The 18,661-nt window shown below is 37.2% G+C and overlaps 1 protein-coding gene across 8 annotated transcripts in view; it reads left to right on the top strand.

Moving 5' to 3' along the window:
* RUFY2 (RUN and FYVE domain containing 2) overlaps window positions 1–18,661 on the top strand; it is a 74,847-nt gene that overhangs the window by 32,470 nt on the left and 23,716 nt on the right. For 6 of the 8 annotated variants that reach the window (XM_040485193.1, XM_040485188.1, XM_040485187.1 and 3 more), the window contains 5 exons: window positions 2,908–3,037; window positions 3,461–3,555; window positions 10,629–10,677; window positions 16,070–16,147; window positions 16,235–18,526. In XM_040485193.1, coding sequence (XP_040341127.1) covers window positions 2,908–3,037; window positions 3,461–3,555; window positions 10,629–10,677; window positions 16,070–16,147; window positions 16,235–16,378 — 496 coding nt within the window. In that variant the 3' untranslated portion in view covers window positions 16,379–18,526. Of the gene's footprint in view, window positions 1–2,907; window positions 3,038–3,460; window positions 3,556–10,628; window positions 10,678–16,069; window positions 16,148–16,234; window positions 18,527–18,661 lie in introns of those variants that run through there. The other 2 variants (XR_005793445.1, XM_040485189.1) reach the window with 1 other exon arrangement.

The raw sequence follows: 18,661 nt of genomic DNA, 5'->3' as shown, positions 1-18,661 counted from the left end.
TTTTAAATGTTTATTTACTTTTGAGAGAGAGAGAGAGAGACGGAGCTCAGAGCTCAAGCAGGGGAGGGGCAGAGAGACACAGAATCCGAAGCAGGCTCCAAGCTCTGAGCTGTCAGCACAGAGCCCAACGCCAGCTCAAACCCATGGACTGTGAGATCATGACCTGAACTGAAGTCGGATGCTCAACTGACTTAGCCACCCAGGAGCCCCTAAGTCATCAGGTTTTTTAATGATGTGAAATGTTTTGTTGTTTAAGCCTGTGCCCTACCAAATGAAAAACATGAAAAGCAAGACTGGAACACTTTTGCCAGTCACTAGAATACAGTTTTAAAACCCTGGTACTCTGTGTTACTGAATCACTTAGACAAATCTGATATTTATCTGCATTGATGCAGCTATTCCTTGACCAAAGGATGATCCAGTTAACACTGTAGGGACCTGGCCCTTCCCTATAGGGCTAACCTATTCAATAAGTCTTGGGTACAACTGTAGAGAGAAGATGTTTGTTTCTGCTGAAGCCATGAAAGTAGGTTTGTCTCTCAGTTGGTGACATTTTTGTAGAGTATGAACATGTGAACATGTGACATTTTGGTAGAGTATGAACATGTGAACAATTTGGTATAGTATGAACATGTGAACAATTTGATTCTCCCTGATGGCTTAAAAAATTGAAATGGTTTCTGTAGAAATGGGCAGCTGGGACTATGTCCAAGAAAAACAAATTCCCATTTTGGAGAAGTAACTTTATTGATTTCTGATTATGAAAATATTACATGCTGTTGGTTAAATGTAAGAAAATATAGAAAAATGTGAAGAAAATAAAAATTAGAGCGAACTTTTTTAACATTTGGTGAGTATCATTTTTTTCCGGTATGCATAGATGTTTTTTATGTTTTTTAGACAGAGGATCATGCTACATGCTCCTTAGTATTTTGTTTATTGCATTTACTATGTCATGGACATTGTATCATATCAATTAACGTAGGCCTATACCGTCATATCAGTTAACCTGAAGGAATCCTTTAGCCTGAAAAATTGTGCTTAATTCTTTGAATTTACATCTTTGAGTATTGGTGAGATCCTTTTATATATCTTTATTTTGTTAGTTACCAGCTCCTATCATCTACTTTTTTCCCTTGGGGTGTTCAGCTTATTAATATTTATTTGTAAGAGCCCTTAATGTATCGGGGCGCCTGGGTGGCTCAGTCAGTTAAGTGTCTGACTTCGGCTCAGGTCATGATCTCGTGGTTTGTGAGTTCGAGCCTCATGTCAGGCTTTGTGCTGAAAGACTGCTTTGGATTCTGTGTCTCCTTCTCTCTGCCCATCACCTGCTCACACTCTGTCTCTGTCTGTCTGTCTGTCTCCCTCTCTCAGAAGTAAATAAACCTTAAAAAACATTAAAAAAAAACTCTTTATGTATTTACTCTGGGTATTTCACAGACAGTGAAATGTTTTCTAAGTTTACTGTTTTTAAACTTTGTTCATAGTGGTTTTTTCATTTAGATATTAAAAATATTCATGTAGTTGTATTTTTCCTTTTTTCTTCCTTTATGGTTTCCAACTTTGGTGGTCAACATGTGTTTTGACAATATATTTATAATAACTTAAAATTTTTTTCCCTTTTTCTCTCAGTCTTTTTCTGATTCTGGATGATGAGGCCACTCTGTAGTTTAGTTACTTCACTTTTAGTAACATAAACCTGTTTCTGTATTCTTTTTTTTCCCTTTTAATTGATTTATCTATTTTTGAGAGAGTGAGAGTGGGGAGAGCAGAGAGAGAGAGAGAATCCCAAGCAGACTACACATTGCCAGTACGGAGCCTGATGCAGGGCTTGAACTCATGAACCATGAGATCATGACCTGAGCTGAAATCAAGAGTCGGACGCTTAACTGACTGAGCCATCCAGGCGTCCCTGTATTCTTTTCGAATGTATAGTGAAATAGTATTTATAACCAATTTGTAAATTCCATTTGGAGGTATCTCTTCTCTTCATCCTGAATTATAAAATCTGAAATTTATTTCACTGAGAAATAATGTGGCTGTAGATGGAAATGCTAACTTTATGAAGAAACAAAAGTAATCAAAATATTAACACAAGAATATTAAAATGATGTAATATTGTGATAGTGTCAATATTATGATACGTTGGAATTAAAATTTAAAGTATTAGAAACTGTAGCATTATCAGCATATGCCTCATCTGTAATACCTACTTATGAGCAATAATTTTCAAAATGATTTCTTTTCGGTATCCTAAAATGTAGGAGTTTGACTACTTTTGTTTTGCCAGCTAGTACCTATTAGAATGATGAGGTGGTGTTTCAGATGTGAATTGGCATTTCCAGGCAGTATGGATTTCCCCCCAGTGTCTCCTTAGTCTTAGATTTGTCTTGTAATTGGTCAGCTTTCAGCAGTAGTCTGTAAAGTAACACTTTGTATGAGGGTTGATTTTTCTGTGGCTGATGTTAAATTGCTTTAGTGGTGGCTGTACTTCTTATATCAGAAATATAGTTTGTTGTAAAATTTTCCCATGGCACAGAAATGTAAATAATTAAAACCTTACATTTTTCTCCTTGATTCCATTCCCCAGATGTAACTAGTTTTAATCGTGTGATATGCCCTTCCAGGCATTTTCTGTGTTCTTACAGTGCTTATGTTTACAGAATTGAAAAATGACATAAATTATTATTTAGCAAGGAGTTTTTGTGGTTGGCAAATAAGTTGATACCTTGGGATCAAAAAACCCTGTGCTGCTGAACTTATTTACCAAAAAATATTTATGAAAGAAAATACCTGAAGAAATGCACAAAAGTGAGAACAATCAACCAAAAAGATGCTGTTACTAAAGAGTACAAACAACTCTCGTGTGATAAATAGCACTAAGCTTCTGTGTATTTGTCATTCAAGGGTGCAACTGGAAACTGATTTGAAGATTGAGAAGGAATGGAGGCAGACTTTGCAGGAAGATCTTCAAAAGGAGAAAGATGCCTTATCTCATCTTAGAAATGAGACCCAGCAAATCATTAGTCTTAAAAAAGTAAATGGTGGTAAAACTTTTAAAAATTATATCTTTGAAAACTAAGTTACTTAAAAGGAGAAATCATAATTTATATTTATACCAAAGAGACAGAATATACTAGTCATCTTTAAAAATACCAATAAGAAGTGGCTCTTGGCTGACTCGGTTGGTAATATATGCAACTCTTGATCTTGGAGTTGTGAGTTTGAGCCCCACGTTGGTTGGAGAGTTTACTTAAAAAACACAAAACCAGTAAGGAGATTAAATGAATGTGAAATAGGTGATATTTGATGGAGCAGCGATGAAAGAACTTGGACATAGAGTTCTATTTTTTATAAAAAACTAAAGGATATGTGTTCCTAATTATTGGTATGTATACAATTTGGAGTTTCTTGTTTATTTCCTTTAAATTGCATTTTCTGTCTTTTTATTGTTTTGAAGGAGTTCCTTAACATCCAGGATGAAAATCAGCAGTTGAAAAAAGTACATCACGAACAGGAGCAAGCTCTTCAAGAACTTGGCAGCAAACTTAGCGAGTAATTTCTCCTTTTTTTCTTCATCTCTGTAATCATTGACTTGTATAAAGGTATGAATGAGTGTGCCAAACCAAATAGGAAGAAAAGTTTAAATGTAGAAAAGAAAGATATGAACTATTAAGGAAAATCAAAACCAAACAAAAACCTTAAGGATAAACATGCAAGACTGTGGATTGGAGGGATTTTGTTAAAAGTTGTGTTCAGTTTAGTAAATTTAGCTCTAAACATTTCCCGTAGATAAAAGTTAAGACTCTAATTTCTTCAAATTAGAGAATTCAGAAGTCCATTTAATATATTTTTCCCAGAAAAACAGAAACCAAATTTCCAAACTATCTGGAGAGATCTTCTTCAGACTGTTTTGAGAAGGAGCTAACATTGTGAGGAGTGGAGAGTGTTTTATGCTACAGTTGGGGCTTCATACAGCAAGGTTGATTCTGTTGCAGTGAAGTGTTACTGGGTTCCTAGAAAGACAAGAAGGAGAAATGTTGTTCTTTCTCACACCTTCCTCCTTGTTCCGTGTAGTCTGTGTTTTGGGTTAGCAGCTTCATCTTTGTGCCCTGATAGAACATACCCCCAAGTATCTGAGATAAGCTCTAGAAGTTTTAATTTAGTATTAAATGTATCACTGCCATGTAAAAAAAAAAAAAAAGTGTCACCTTTTTTAACACCGAAGAGTAAGAGTAAGAAAGCTACAGTGCCCATAATCTTGTCACCTATGTAAATCCCTTTGATGTTTTATATGGTTAGGAAGTTAGTACACCTTAGAACAAAACTGTACCTGAGCATCTCGGCCTTTATGTGGATGTGGTTAGTTACATATATATACCTATATATCATTTGTAAAATTAAACTCAGTAGAAATCATAACTAGAATGGAGACTTCATTGCTAAAGATGAGATTTCTTTAAGGAGTCTTTTTTTTTTTTTTAATTTTTTTTTTTTTTTTTCAACGTCTATCCATCCTTGGGACAGAGAGAGACAGAGCATGAACAGGGGAGGGGCAGAGAGAGAGGGAGACACAGAATCGGAAACAGGCTCCAGGCTCTGAGCCATCAGCCCAGAGCCCGACGCGGGGCTCGAACCCACGGACCGCGAGATCGTGACCTGGCTGAAGTCGGACGCCCAACCGACTGCGCCACCCACGCGCCCCAGAGATTTCTTTAAGAAGTCTTGAAACCAGTTTCCGGTTGCCACAGGAAAGAGTAGTTCACTAAAACCACTAAAGGAAATACCAGTTTTCAAAAAGATAAAGCTGTTGGGGCACCTGGCTGGTTCAGTTGTTAGAGCACGAGGCTCTTGATCTCAGGGTCATGGGTTTGAACCCACGTTGGAGGGTAGAGTTGGCTTAAAAAAACAAAACAAAGATAAAGCTATTTTTGTTTCTATCAATTCAAAGAACAATTTGCATTGTGACTCTGATAAGCAAGATTTCAATTCTAATCTGGCATCCACCTAGTGAGCACTTTGACTCGGACCCTATGCTAAGTGTTTATTACTTTATTTCCCATATATTCATTTGACAAATATTAAGCTTGTATTATGTGCCAGGCACTATTCCAAGTGCCAAGTACTTAGCAATGTACAGTCCCCACAACAAAAAAATACTTTTATTAAGATCATAAAGGCTTAATATTAAAACAGATTAGAATAGGGGTGCCTGGGTGGTTAAGCATTGGATTTCAGCTCAGGTCATGATCTCATGGTTTGTAAGCACGAGTCCCGCTTTGTGTGAGCCCTGCTCTCACGCTCTCTCTCTCTCTCTCCCCTCCCTCTCTCCCTCTCTCTTTCTGCCCCTTGCTCACCTGTGCGCACACACTCTCTCTCTCTCAAAAAAGACCCCAAAAAACAAAAAAACCCCAAAACAGATTAGAATAGTAAAATGGGAATAACTTTTCACCCATCTCCCATGCAGTGCTAAAGACTGTGGAGTTGTAAACTCGTGATCATTTGAATGTTCAGATAGCTGAATTCATCACTTTTTTTCTTTTGAAGATTTTATTTTTAAGTAGTCTCTACACCCAATGTGGGGTTTGAACCTATAACCCTGAGATCAACAGTTGTGTGCTCTACTGACTGAGCCAGCCAGGCGCCCCTGAATTCACTTTTTCCCCCCTTTTTCCTTTAGACTGGTTCATTGTTTCTCAAATTTTATTTTGCATGAAAATTACTGCTCAAAGTTGGATATATACTCAACAATCTATACTGAACTTTATGCGCTATTTAAGGAATTTTCAAGAGTTATTTTGATTAGGTTTTTTTGCATGTACAGACTGCATGTCTAACCCCTGTGTAAACTACTGTATGCATGTTCTTCTGAAGTTTGTGGGTTTTTTTTTTTGTCTTTTTAGGAATATATTAGAGGTTTTTCTGTATCAGTACATACTGATATTCCATAGGATGGATGTGCTATAATTGAAACTGTTTCTAATTTTTTTCTTTTATAAATGATACTGCTGTGAACATCCTTGTATGTACATGTGGATATCTTGATATACTTAAAAAAATTTTTTTAATGTTTATTTATTTTTGAGAGAGACAGAGACAGAATGCAAGTGGGTTAGGGGCAGAGAGAGAGGGGGAGACACAGAATCTGAAGCGGGGCTTGAAGTCACAAACTGTGAGATCATGACCTGAGCCGAAGTCAGATGTTCAACCGACAGAGCCACCCAGGCACCCCGATATACTTTAATGAGGATATCTGAAGAGTAATTTCCTAGAGGTGATTGCTGCCCCAGAAAGAATGTGCTTTAAAAAATTCTGGTCATGGGGCGCCTGGGTGGTGCAGTCGGTTAAGCGTCCGACTTCAGCCAGGTCGCGATCTCGCGGTCCGTGAGTTCGAGCCCCGCATCGGGCTCTGGGCTGATGGCTCAGAGCCTGGAGCCTGTTTCCGATTCTGTGTCTCCCTCTCTCTCTGCCCCTCCCCCATTCATGCTCTGTCTCTCTCTGTCCCAAAAATAAATAAACGTTGAAAAAAAAATTAAAAAAAAAAAAAATTCTGGTCATAACAAAACATCCTCCATCCAGTAGTAGGAGAGAATGCCTGTTTTTGCCACTTTGACAGTTGAAATTCTTGTTTTAATTTGTGTTTCTTTAACCATAAGCAAGGTTGAGCATCTATATTTATTTATTTTTTAAGTAATCTCTATTGCCAATATGGGGCTTGAACCCATGACCCTGAGATCAAGAGTCATATGCTCCACCGACTAAACCATCTCTGTGCCCCTGAGTATCTGTATGCATTTGTATTGCATTTGTATTTATAGTTTATTGCCTATTCATATCTTTTGCATATTTTTTGGTTGACTTGCTCATTTTTTTCTTAGGGGATTTTAAAAGTTGTACACGGTGTACGTCTTTTTTTTTTTTTTTTCTTTACCAGTTTGTCTTTTGTCCTTCATTTATGATACATTTTTTTCTCATTAATCTTCAGATTTTTGTGGCGCAGATTTATTAGTTTTCCTCTACTGTTTCTGGGACCATAGTTCATAAGACATGGGTAGGGCCCGTTTTGAGTCAGAACTTATTTTATCTTTCTCAACTGTTGTCCTCTGAGTGGCGAGAATAATTTATTGGGGCTGGATGAGGTGCAGTGGCCCCTGTGAGTTTCCCTGTACCAGTTTATCTGTCAAATGCCTGTTCCTTCTCTTCATCCTCCTGCTCCTGTGATTAGAAGCTATCAGATTGAAATTAAGTAAAAACCGATTCTTCCCTGATACACAGGGTGATGAATATTTGTTACAAAATTTGTTGATAAGGGAGGGACTGAGGTTGGATCAGTACTTTATAATCTTCTATTTCACCAGAAGGCTATATATAGACCATTTGGATATTATTTAAAATGGGGAGTGGGAGGGGAAAAGTCATTTGGAATAATAGGAACCAAATTTAATTTTGTTAAAAGGTAAAAGTTATATTTCAGGAAGAATAGTTTTTATTTATTTTAAGTTTATTTGAGAGACAACAGGAATGGGGGAGGGGCAGAGAGAGAGAGAGAGAGAGAGAGAATTTCTCCCAAGCAGGATCCATGCTGCCATCGTAGAGCCTGACATGGGGTTCGAACTCATGAACCCATGAGATCATGACCTAAGCCAAAACCAAGAGTTGGATGCGTAACTGACTGAGCCACCCAGGTGCCCCTGGAAAGAATAGTTTTGTTTTGTTTTGTTTTGTTTTAATTTTTTTTTTTCAACGTTTATTTATTTTTGGGACAGAGAGAGACAGAGCATGAACGGGGAGGGGCAGAGAGAGAAGGAGACACAGAATCGGAAACAGGCTCCAGGCTCTGAGCCATCAGCCCAGAGCCCGACGCGGGGCTCGAACTCACGGACCGAGAGATCGTGACCTGGCTGAAGTCGGACGCCCAACCGACTGCGCCACCCAGGCGCCCCAAGAATAGTTTTTAAACTTAACATTCAATCATTTTCAAATTATGATTAAACTTAAAAATTAGTATTCATTAGTATTCATCTACTATTTACCAGCTTTGTGACTTAGGGTTATTTAACCCCTTTAAGCCCACTTCTACATTTGTAAATGGGAGAGCTGTAAAATCCCCAAAGGGTTCTTTTTCTAATTAACTGAGAATAAATATGTGAAAGCAGCTAGCACAGTGCCTTTGCTTATCACAACTGGAGTATCATTTTCTTGTCAGATGAGGTTGGATGGGAAAATTACTCTCTAGTGCTCACTTTCTGAACCTATGATTTTAAATGTAAATGATTAATTTTAACTAGAAAAATACTTTCACTAATGAAATATTTACTCCTATTGGCTTCTTATTGAAGGATTCTTTAAAATCATTTTTGATAGATTTTGAAAGGTTTTAAATGTCCTGAGTGAATTATAGTTGTAGAGAGACTAATTTGAGGGTTGAACAAAATGAAGATAAACTTCATATTTGAAGAAAATGTGGAGCATGAAATGTCAGGGTGGAGTATACAAGGAAGAGAATGTAAACTAATATATCTGTGTTATAATGACTGAGTTTAAAATAAGTGAAGGGTCACCTGAGTGGCTTGGTTGAGCGTCTGACTTCAGCTCAGGTCAAGCCACGCATCAGGCCCTGTGCTGACAGCTCGGAGCCTGGAGCCTGCTTCAGATTCTGTGCCTTCCTCTCTCTCTGCCCCAACCCACTCGTATTCTGTCTCTGTCTCTCTCAAAAATAAATAAACATTAAAAAAATTTTTTTTTTAAATACATGAAGGGTGATAGCTAACTTTCCCATTAACCTCACCAAGGCCTACATTCTAACAACAAGAATTTTTAGTTTAAGAAAAGAAAATTTCCAGGACTCTTCCAAATGTAGTATTCTGTAAATGATATTCTTTCCATGTAAACAAACTTACAGATTTGTTTTCTTTCCTCACAAGCAGAGGTTTTGGGATTATCAGAGGCTTGTGGAATTTATGGATGTTTTCCTCTAGTATCGTAATCGTGTCATAATCGATTGTGTCACATTTGTTAGTCTCCTATCTGATTTTGGCCCTTCTCTGTGCTGTCTTCATGCCATGGTCAAATATATTTCTCACACTTTAAATTCTTGTTCCTAAATGAAATCTAATTATAATGTATAATATAGACATCTGTTTCCTCCCTGTCCAGGACAAAGAGGACATGTTCTTGTACATTGCTTTTATTGGAACTGTAACTGATACTCCTTTCTTTGGGATACTTTGGCAGTTCGTATCAGAGGGGGACAATCTTTACGGTGTCTCTCTCTATATATAGTCCATAGCTGTGAATGAAGGCATTCATAACGATTTATGCAGTGAATGCCATTAAGCTACTTTCATTCCATATTCAATTTTTTTGTGTAGCACAGTTGCTGTTTTGGCCATGATTCCCATCAGCATTAATTTTGTTCAGGCACATTTTATAGATGTGAATTCAGCCAAGAAAATTTTAGTATTGTGTTTGTACTTTTAAGCTGTGTAATTTTACATTGATTATTCCCATTGTAAAAGTGTGAACTGGGTAAAAAACTAACATTTTTGTTTGTATGTCTTGAACAAAGCATTTGTAGTATGAAGCAAGTTCCTAATGTTCTACCTCAGGAGCAGAGATGTTAGTTCATGGACCTTTTGATTCAGTAATTTCATTTATAAGTTATCCTGAGAAAAATAATAAAATATTTTGGTCATTCCAATTTTAATGAACGATTTTTGTGGCAAAGAATTTGAAACAAGTTGAAAGTTCAACAGTAGATAATTATATAAACTACTTTATATTTTTCATTGTTTACGACGTAACCACTTAAGATAATGATGTGGCAGATACTTAATAACAGTCAGCTCTCAGCCTTTCAGGAGATATTATTACCTGAAAAGAGCTGTTTATGGAAAATTATATAACTGATGGTTCCATTTAAAATACGTACATACTCATCTCCTCAACATGTAGATTATTGTCTCTTGGTGGTGGGATCACAGATAATTACTGCTGTTTGTAATCTGCATGTTCATTAACATGTGTTTTCAAAAGGTGAAAAGTATCACAACTCTATTTTCCTTAATATTTCTATTCTTATCATTCTTTTGCACCTGGTAGAGAAACAGTGTGCGTAATGGTTAGCATGTGGGCTCCAGCGTTATGGAGACCAGGGTTTGAATCCTGCCTTGCGCAGTTACTACCTCTGTGACCTCTTACGGGGGTGAAACCTCATTAGGCTTCACCTTATTGATCTTTATTGTTGTTGTTTTTAACTGATCTTTAAAATAGGGTTTTGGTTTTTTTTTTTAAGATTAAATGAGTATATGCATGTGAAGTTTATAGCAAGGTGTCTGGCACACGTAAGCCTACAATAAATGATAGCTTTTATTAATATTGTCATAACCACATGAAAATGCCAATATTCTTCTGTTAAAGCAATTTTTAAATTTAAAAAGGACATTTTTGCTTTAGGAAATTTAGAAAACACAGGAAAACAAAATATAATTCTGCTAGTCAAAGATGATTAGAATCATGTATGTACAACTTTGTATTCTATGAAAATCCAATACCTTAATAATGAATTGCTGGATGTTCTATATTTAATGTATTTACTGAAATATGGATCTATTTTATAATCTTTTTAGATCAAAACTTAAAATAGAAGATATAAAAGAAGCCAACAAAGCACTGCAGGTGAGAAGGAAGTGTCTTCCTCAAGTAGGGAAGTATAGATATATGTGACAGTCTCCAACAGAAGGTAAAAAAAGTCCTGTATGAATCTAAGGTATTGTAATCGAGTCCCACGATGTATAGAGGCAGAAGCACTAAACAGGGAGCTGGGACGATGGGGATCCAGCTCCTCCCTAATATTCCTCTAGAATTAATAATCATGTTGGAAATGACCTTGGAAATAATTTTATCTACTCTCCTACAAAGCACGCATGACAAAGTGAAACAGTCTTTGACTTTGAGCCCGAGTTCCTATCCTGGTCTGTTACTTATCAGGTTTTGACCTTCAACAAGTCATACGTTTATGGAGTCTGTTTTCTCTTCTGAAATGGCTGGTGAAATGGCCTTATGATTTTGCATGGCGTTGCTTTGAATATTGAGGTTAATATGTGTGAAAAGTGATTAGTACAGTCTATCAGTATATGATTCTGAATGTGTCTGGATACAGGAATCCCTTCTACAACACAGGAGAAAAATGGTCTCTCTGTGAGTACTTCAGTGAGATTGCCTCCTACCACATAGCTTCCCATTTTTTTAATTATTATTTTTTTTAATGTTTATTTACTATTGAGAGACAGAGACAGAGAGAGACGAGCCTGAGCAGGGGAGGGGCAGAGAGAGGGGGAGACACAGAATCTGAAGCAGGCCCCAGGCTCTGAGCTGTCAGCACAGAGCCCGACACAGGGCTTGAACCCACAAACCGCGAGATCGTGACCTGAGCCGAAGTTGGATGCTTAACCAACTGAGCCACCCAGGAACCTCATAGCTTCCCGTTTTTAAAAAGTTATTTATTTTGGGAGCCCTTGGGTGGCTCAGTTGATTAAGTGTTTGACTTGTGATTTCAGCTCAGGTCATGATGTCATGGTTTGTGAGTTTGAACCCCATGTTGGGCTCTGTGCTGACAATGTGGAGCCTGCTTGGGATCCTCTCTCTCCCTCTGTCCCTCCCCTGCGCATGCTTTCTCTTTCTCTCTTTCTCAAAACAAAATAATACACTTAAAAAAAATTAAGTAATCCCTACACCCAGTGTGGGGCCTGAAGTCACAACCACAAGGTCAAGAGTTGCACGCTCCTCTGACTGAGCCAGCCATGTGCCTCCATTTTGTTTTTTATCAAAAAACATGAAAATGTTACGTGTAAATAATTTAAAAGGTAAATTAGTGCTGGGAGGACTTAAAAAAAAATAGTAGCAGTCTCTTGTTCTTCACCCCCTTGTGCCTTATCCACCCTAGCTCCTGCCATCTGAAGGGAGCTACTCTGAATTCTCTTGGTTATTTCTTCTGGCACTTATCCCCCTATTTCTAAATAATATGCAGTATAATTCACTCATTTATTTAAGACCTATTTTAGATATATATTATTATTTATTTCTTTGAGAGAGAGACAGACAAACAAAGAGAATATCCCCAGCAGGCTCCACGCTGTCAGCACAGAGCCCAAAGCGCGGCTTGAAAACGAACCATGAGATCATGACCTGAGCAGAAACCAAGAGTCAGGTGCTTAACCAACTGAGACACCCAGGCGCCCCTATTTTAGACCTGTCTATTGCCTGGTCAACATGGTAGATGAGGAGTATTTGCTCACTCTCACCTTGGTCTGTTTGCTCTTCAGCGTCCTCCCAATATAATTAAGTAAAAGTTTCTGTAGAATTCATTTACTGGATATACTTTATTATGGCTATTGAAATATTCTTTGTTGGGCCATGTGGTATATATTGTGACTATATTTTCTTTCTTGAACTACTTTTTTCCTCTGGAGTTAATAATTGCCTTAAAAGTTTTGTTGTATTTGAACATCAGAGTTTGCTCATACTTTAAACACCTCTATAATATGCTTGATAAAAGTTTTCCACATGGTAAAATGAATCAGGTAATTATTTAATTTTTTTTTCCTTGGAGTCCTCCCTCCTGGAGTTCTTTGCTCTCCTGCTCCAGTCTGGTCTGGTTAGCCCTGTCTTGACATTTTCCTTTTCTTCCATTCTCAGAATTCCCTTTACCCTTCTTGAATGTTAGAGCTCCTGTTACCTGAACCCCTTAACTTCTTTCTTGGTTTACTCGCTTGTTTGGGACAATGCATTCTTTGATAGCTTCCTGGAAAATGTTGAATGAAGGTCAATGTTTTAAGAATTTGTGCATCTGCATAGATGCCTTTTATTTTGCTCTCACATTTTTTTGGACGGGTATGGGTGTCTGCCCAACTGTCATTATTTAAACTCTGTAAAATTTTTTTCATTATGACACATACCATGTATATAACTGTATTCATACAACTTAAAAACGATGGCATACTCTGTGACTTAGTTTATAGGGAGATTACATTCTCCTCTTTACAGTAGTAATTCTCTATTTTGTGTTAACCACTGTTGTTTTTCTTTATAGTTTTATCATTCAGGTCTATCTTTATAAAATGTCTAGATTTTTGTTTTTGTATACATATGAAAATGGATTTATTTATATGTGACTTAATTTTTCTTGTCCTTGCTATTGACCTGTTGACTGGTTCTGGGAGGGCTGTCCTCCAGTTTCTTACATTCTGGATTTTATCTGCCGTTTCATAGTAGCAAACTTGTTCCTCTGTCCTCTTATTGCCTGTAAACTGGAAGTTAAACCTAAAAGGCTTGGTTAGATTCTGGTGCAGACTTCTCTGAGAATTTTTATCCCTGCTACCATATTTTTAATATTCAGCAGGCCTTATTTACTCGTTTTTCCTTTTAAAATTAGCAATCTGCATTTTATCTCTGATGATATTCATTATAGTTTCTTTAAAGTTTTCTTTTGCTACTGCCATTCTGTCTTCTGAATTCCCTTCTTGGGCTTGTTTCTTTGGCTGAAGTACGTCCTGCCTGTCATTCCTTAAATGTTGGAATATCCTCCCATCTCAATAAAGGCACAAAAAATCTTGGAAGTCCTGTGTGTGTTGGCTGGGCGGATGAGAGTGGGTTGTTACGGTAAGCCTCACCATTGAGAAATCTGTTAACTCACAAACTGTTGGCCACCCTCTCCAAATTATGTTAATATCTATAGGACTTTTCTCTGGGGCAATTGAGTTTCTCCAGAGAAGGATCCTCTAATATCCTGTCTTGGGGGTGTAAGTTGGGCAGCTGACATTTTGGAATTGGACAGAGAATAAAGGCCATGTTTACAGAATGATAGCTTCTAGTTTTGGCTCTGCTTGAAAACTGCTGTTTCCTTGAGGAGGCAACTTCAGCTCTCTGGACAAGTTTTCACATCTGTAAAATGGGAATGGAGTTGCTAATCTCTGAGGTCCCTTCCAGCTGATGCACAAGGCTTGCCCTGCAGTGTACACATACAGCCTTTCTATTTGGGAGACAGGCAGGGTGAATTCAGTCAGATTAAAATAAGATTGGAAGGCCAAGCTCTGATGTCAGATTAATTCTGAACCTAATGATGCTGCTTTGAAACCTGCTTCACATCAGGCTTGCCATCCCTTAAGGTATAGCTTGGCAGGAAGCAAATCTGCTTCCACTAGGTGACTTTTGGACATTTGGGAAGTCACTTTCCTTTTTAATGGCATTCATCAAGTTGCATTGGATTATTATTTTAAATGTTTTCTTTTTTATTTTTGAGAGAGAGCATGAGTGGGGAAGGGGCAGAGAGAGAGAGGGAGACACAGAATCCAAAGCAGGCTCTAGGCTCCAAGCTGTCAGCAAACAGCCTGATGCTGAGCTCAAACCCACGAACCACGAGATCATGACCTGAGCTGAAGTCGGATGCCTAACCGACTGAGCCACCCAGGTGGCCCACACTGGATTATTTTTGAGTTCTCATCTTGCTTAAAAAAAAAATTCTACAATTCAAATCATTTAAAAAAATTTTTTAAATATTTATTTTTGAGACAAAGCACAAGTAGGGGAGGGGCAGAGAAAGAGACACACACAGCATCCAGAGCAGGCTCCAGGCTCTGAGCTGTCAGCTCTAGTCAACATGGACTAGAACTCACGGACCGTGAGATCATGACCTGAGCCAAAGTCGGACGCTCAACCGACTGAACCACCCAGGTGCCCCCAAGTCATTTGATTCTTTACTGGTATTTGATAGTAGCTATCCAGGTTTTTTTCTTTTCTTTAGCTTACTTTAAGAATATATAATATAGGGTGCCTGGGTGGCTCAGTTGATTAAGAATATATAATATATACATGTAATACATATGCAAAATATGTATTAACTGTTAATTCATAATGCTTCTGGTCAACAGGTTTTTTTTTTTTTTTTTTGTCAACAGGTTTTTAAATGTAGTTAAACTTTGGGGAGTTCCAGTTATACGTGGATTTTTTGCCTCTGTGGTGGATTGGCACCTCTAACCCCCAAATGGTTCAAGGATCTGCTTGGTTCTTTGGCATTGTGCCTTAGTCTGGGCTATTTTAAAAAGGAACATGTGGTGAGATTAATCAGAAGCACTCAAGTATCTTCTCATTATAAAGCTGGCATCATCTAACAAAGTTGCTTTTGAAGGGAAAAAATGTTCTTAGCCAGGGTCTTGGATGGGTTAAGAATGGGTCAATTTAGAAATTTCAGGTGTCAAGTTAACTCTCACCGGTTAAAGACTACTTACATACATTTTCTACTTATCTACACAGTAGCTATTAAATTTGTTATATAACTTAAGGGAAATTAATAGCCATATAAAACAACATAAGGTGGTATCTAAAATGACTTCAAACGTGATTTCCAAATTCTCTTCAAATTTAAGGACTTATGGTGGTATATGGTATACATTATGCCAAACTCATGCATTTCATAGTGAAAATGTATCCTTATTGTTGGACTAGATAATGTCCAAGGTTTTTTCTTTTTTTTAAAAAAAAATTTTTTTTTAATGTTATTTTTGAGAGAGGGAGAGACAGAGTGCAAGCTGGGGAGGGGCAGAGAGAGAGAGGGAGACAAAGAATCCGAAGCAGGCTCCAGGCTCCGAGCTGTCTGCACAGAGCCCGACACGGGGCTCGAACTCACAGACCGTGAGATCATGACCTGAGCCAAAGTCGGATGCTTAACTGACTGAGCCACCCAGGCGCCCCGGTTTTTTTCTTTCTTAAAGTGAACTCCCATCAGTAGATTTAAAAACAAAAATCATGGAAATGTCCACATACAGTTGTACAGAGAAGTTAACCCAGTTTCAGTATTTAACAATATATTGCCAATCTTATTTTATTTATATTCAACCCCTACCCCTTCTTCCTTATCCAGATTATTTTGAAGCAAATCCCATACTTGTTTCTCTCTCCAACTATTTCAGTATTTCTATATATTCCTACAAGAGGTTCTTGGTTGAAAATGTTTTCACGTGTTATTTTTATTGTTAACACTTTGAGCATTAATATGTACACTTCTTCCTACTAGGGACTGGTTTGGTTGAAAGACAAAGAAGCAACACATTGTAAACTTTGTGAAAAGGAATTCTCACTCTCCAAGAGAAAGGTAAGGGAGATAGGAAGTGAATCCAAAAGCTTTGGTGCAAACATGTCTTCTCAATTTTATTCATTCTTTGATTTTTCCATTTAATAGCACCACTGTAGAAACTGTGGGGAAATTTTCTGTAATGCTTGCTCTGACAATGAACTGCCGTTGCCTTCTTCACCAAAGCCAGTACGGGTTTGTGATTCCTGTCACGCATTGCTGATCCAGAGATGCTCATCTAACTTGCCATAAAACTCCAGAACTAAGTCCTTACGTCTGAAAGTACCTACAATGGATGGTTAATGTATGAACCTGCATATGCTGTGTTTAGACAGTCCTTCTTAAGCAGCTTTCAGATGGTATTAGTTAATCAGTTTTATCTTCCACACATTCATGGGAATTAGAAGCTATAGAATAGCTCATTGTTATTCAAGAACTTTCAACAGGGCATGCTTTAACTTTAGCTTAATTCCTCATTAACTTTTAACGCCATTTAAATCATGCAACTTTTAACGCCATTTAAAAGGCCAGATAACAAAGCTCACACACACACACACACACACACACACACACACACACACACTTGCCTTATTTTGTAAAGGCCTTCTGTAGGGGTGCATATTAATTCTCCAGATTGTCAAGTTGGCATTTGATGATGCCTGTAGTTTTAATGCACTTTAAAGCTTCACAGTTTTCAGAGAAAGATCAGAAATACATTGGACTTTTTGCAAGTATTAATATTCCAACTCCAGACTTTTCCTTAGCTTGCAAAGATTTCAACCTTAACTTTGTCCTTTCTGCCCTACTTCATTTGCCCGTCTTGCATTAGAAAAGGCCAGTACTTTATCCTATAGAATTTCCTTTTGGTCATCCTCTAATCATTAATGTATTTATTAGTATTTCTCAGATACAGCGGTTTAAAGAGGTATTATTTTACCTCAGTTTTTTCCTTTGAAAGGAAATTGAAACTTATCCTCCTTTACCTTTTTTACCAAAAAAAGAAAAAAGTTCTTACAGATCTTTCCATATGCTATACCTGCTAACACTGCTAGTTTTTTCAGGGAGGGCTCATACCTCTTTCAAAAGAAAAATCTGTCCCCAGAAAAAAGGTTTATTAATAGTAAGGGATTACAGGCTCCTGATTGGTTCTCCTCTGAGCATTAAAGGAGAAATCTAAAATAGCTAAACTTTGCCTTTGATAGGACTTGGGTAATTAACTTTATTAGATTTCCATTCTAGTGACTTTTAGGAAGCATTACATCATAGTGATCCACTACTGCAGTTATAAACACAGTGAACTCTTCACCATATAATGAGAACCTCTAAGGCAGGATTCTTTCTGGAACAGATGATCTGGTCTCAGCCCTGCCATGAACTATGTCAAGCATGAAAGATTCAGTGAACACTAATCCCATTGTACTGCTTGTAGCATACCAAGAATATGTAAAGTTACCCTTGTATGAGTAATCTTTGAATAGCATCACCACTTGGGAGACCCCTCTTAGGTATTTTTAGCCATGCACTTTAAGTCTATGAATCTTTCAGTCAGATAGGAATTTATTAATCCCAGGAATATTATAGAGAATTAATCATGACCACTTCCCTCCTACCTAAAATGGTTACTTACTCTGCAGGATCATTTCCTCAGAATATACGTATTTTCACTTGGGTTTAAAAAATGAATTTTCTAAATTGCCAAAGTATGAAACCAGTATTTTACTTGCATTATTTTCTCCATATCCAGTTAGCTTTTGAGGTCTTCAGTTAGAACTGCTGTACAGATTTTTAGGTGGTCTTTCTTGAATGTCGACAGAAATATTGTCAAGAGATGAATTATATTCTTGAACTGTTTTGTATTGATGGGATGAATTAACATTTTTATGATTACTAAAAATGAGAATAAGAAAATATGAAATTTCAAATACTAGGTGTTTATTACTGTGCTTACTAGAACAAATTTTTGAATGTGATTTTGCTTAAATTCCAAGGCTGGCTTCATTCAACAGACCATGATTTTCAGTCCCCTTTAAATTCATTATTCAAAACTCCCATTATCCCCATTGATTTGGGCTTTTTGTATGCAAGCTTTTCGGACAATACAACTTCATTTAGTTTGGGCTCTTATTTAAAAACTATTACTAAATTTTGGATTTTGTTATAAAACTTAATTTGTACTGCAAAACTTAATTTGTATTGTGAATCTACACTTTCTATTTGTCAAGATTTGCCCTCATAGAAACTATTTATGAATCTCACAAACCATTCCGTCTAGCCAGTACTACAGTAATGCTATGGTGGTGCCAAGGAATTGTAATTCTTTGTGATGTTTTAAAACAAAATGTGAATTTTATAAACCAAATAAAAAATATGAAAAATTGCCCTTTGAAAGGCTAACTTGCATTTATGACTTTTATTTCTTGATTTTAATAGGGTAGTCCTGGGAAAATAAAAGCCCATAGGATCTTTAAAGGGTTAAGTGGTATGAGCCTAATACTTAAACGGATAATTAAGGGAGGAGTACAAGCATTAAACAAG

Source organism: Herpailurus yagouaroundi, unplaced genomic scaffold (assembly GCF_014898765.1).
Source record: "Herpailurus yagouaroundi ecotype Mexico unplaced genomic scaffold, PumYag 163, whole genome shotgun sequence".
Classification (NCBI taxonomy): domain Eukaryota; kingdom Metazoa; phylum Chordata; class Mammalia; order Carnivora; family Felidae; genus Herpailurus; species Herpailurus yagouaroundi.
This window is presented reverse-complemented; position numbering and strand designations above follow the sequence as displayed.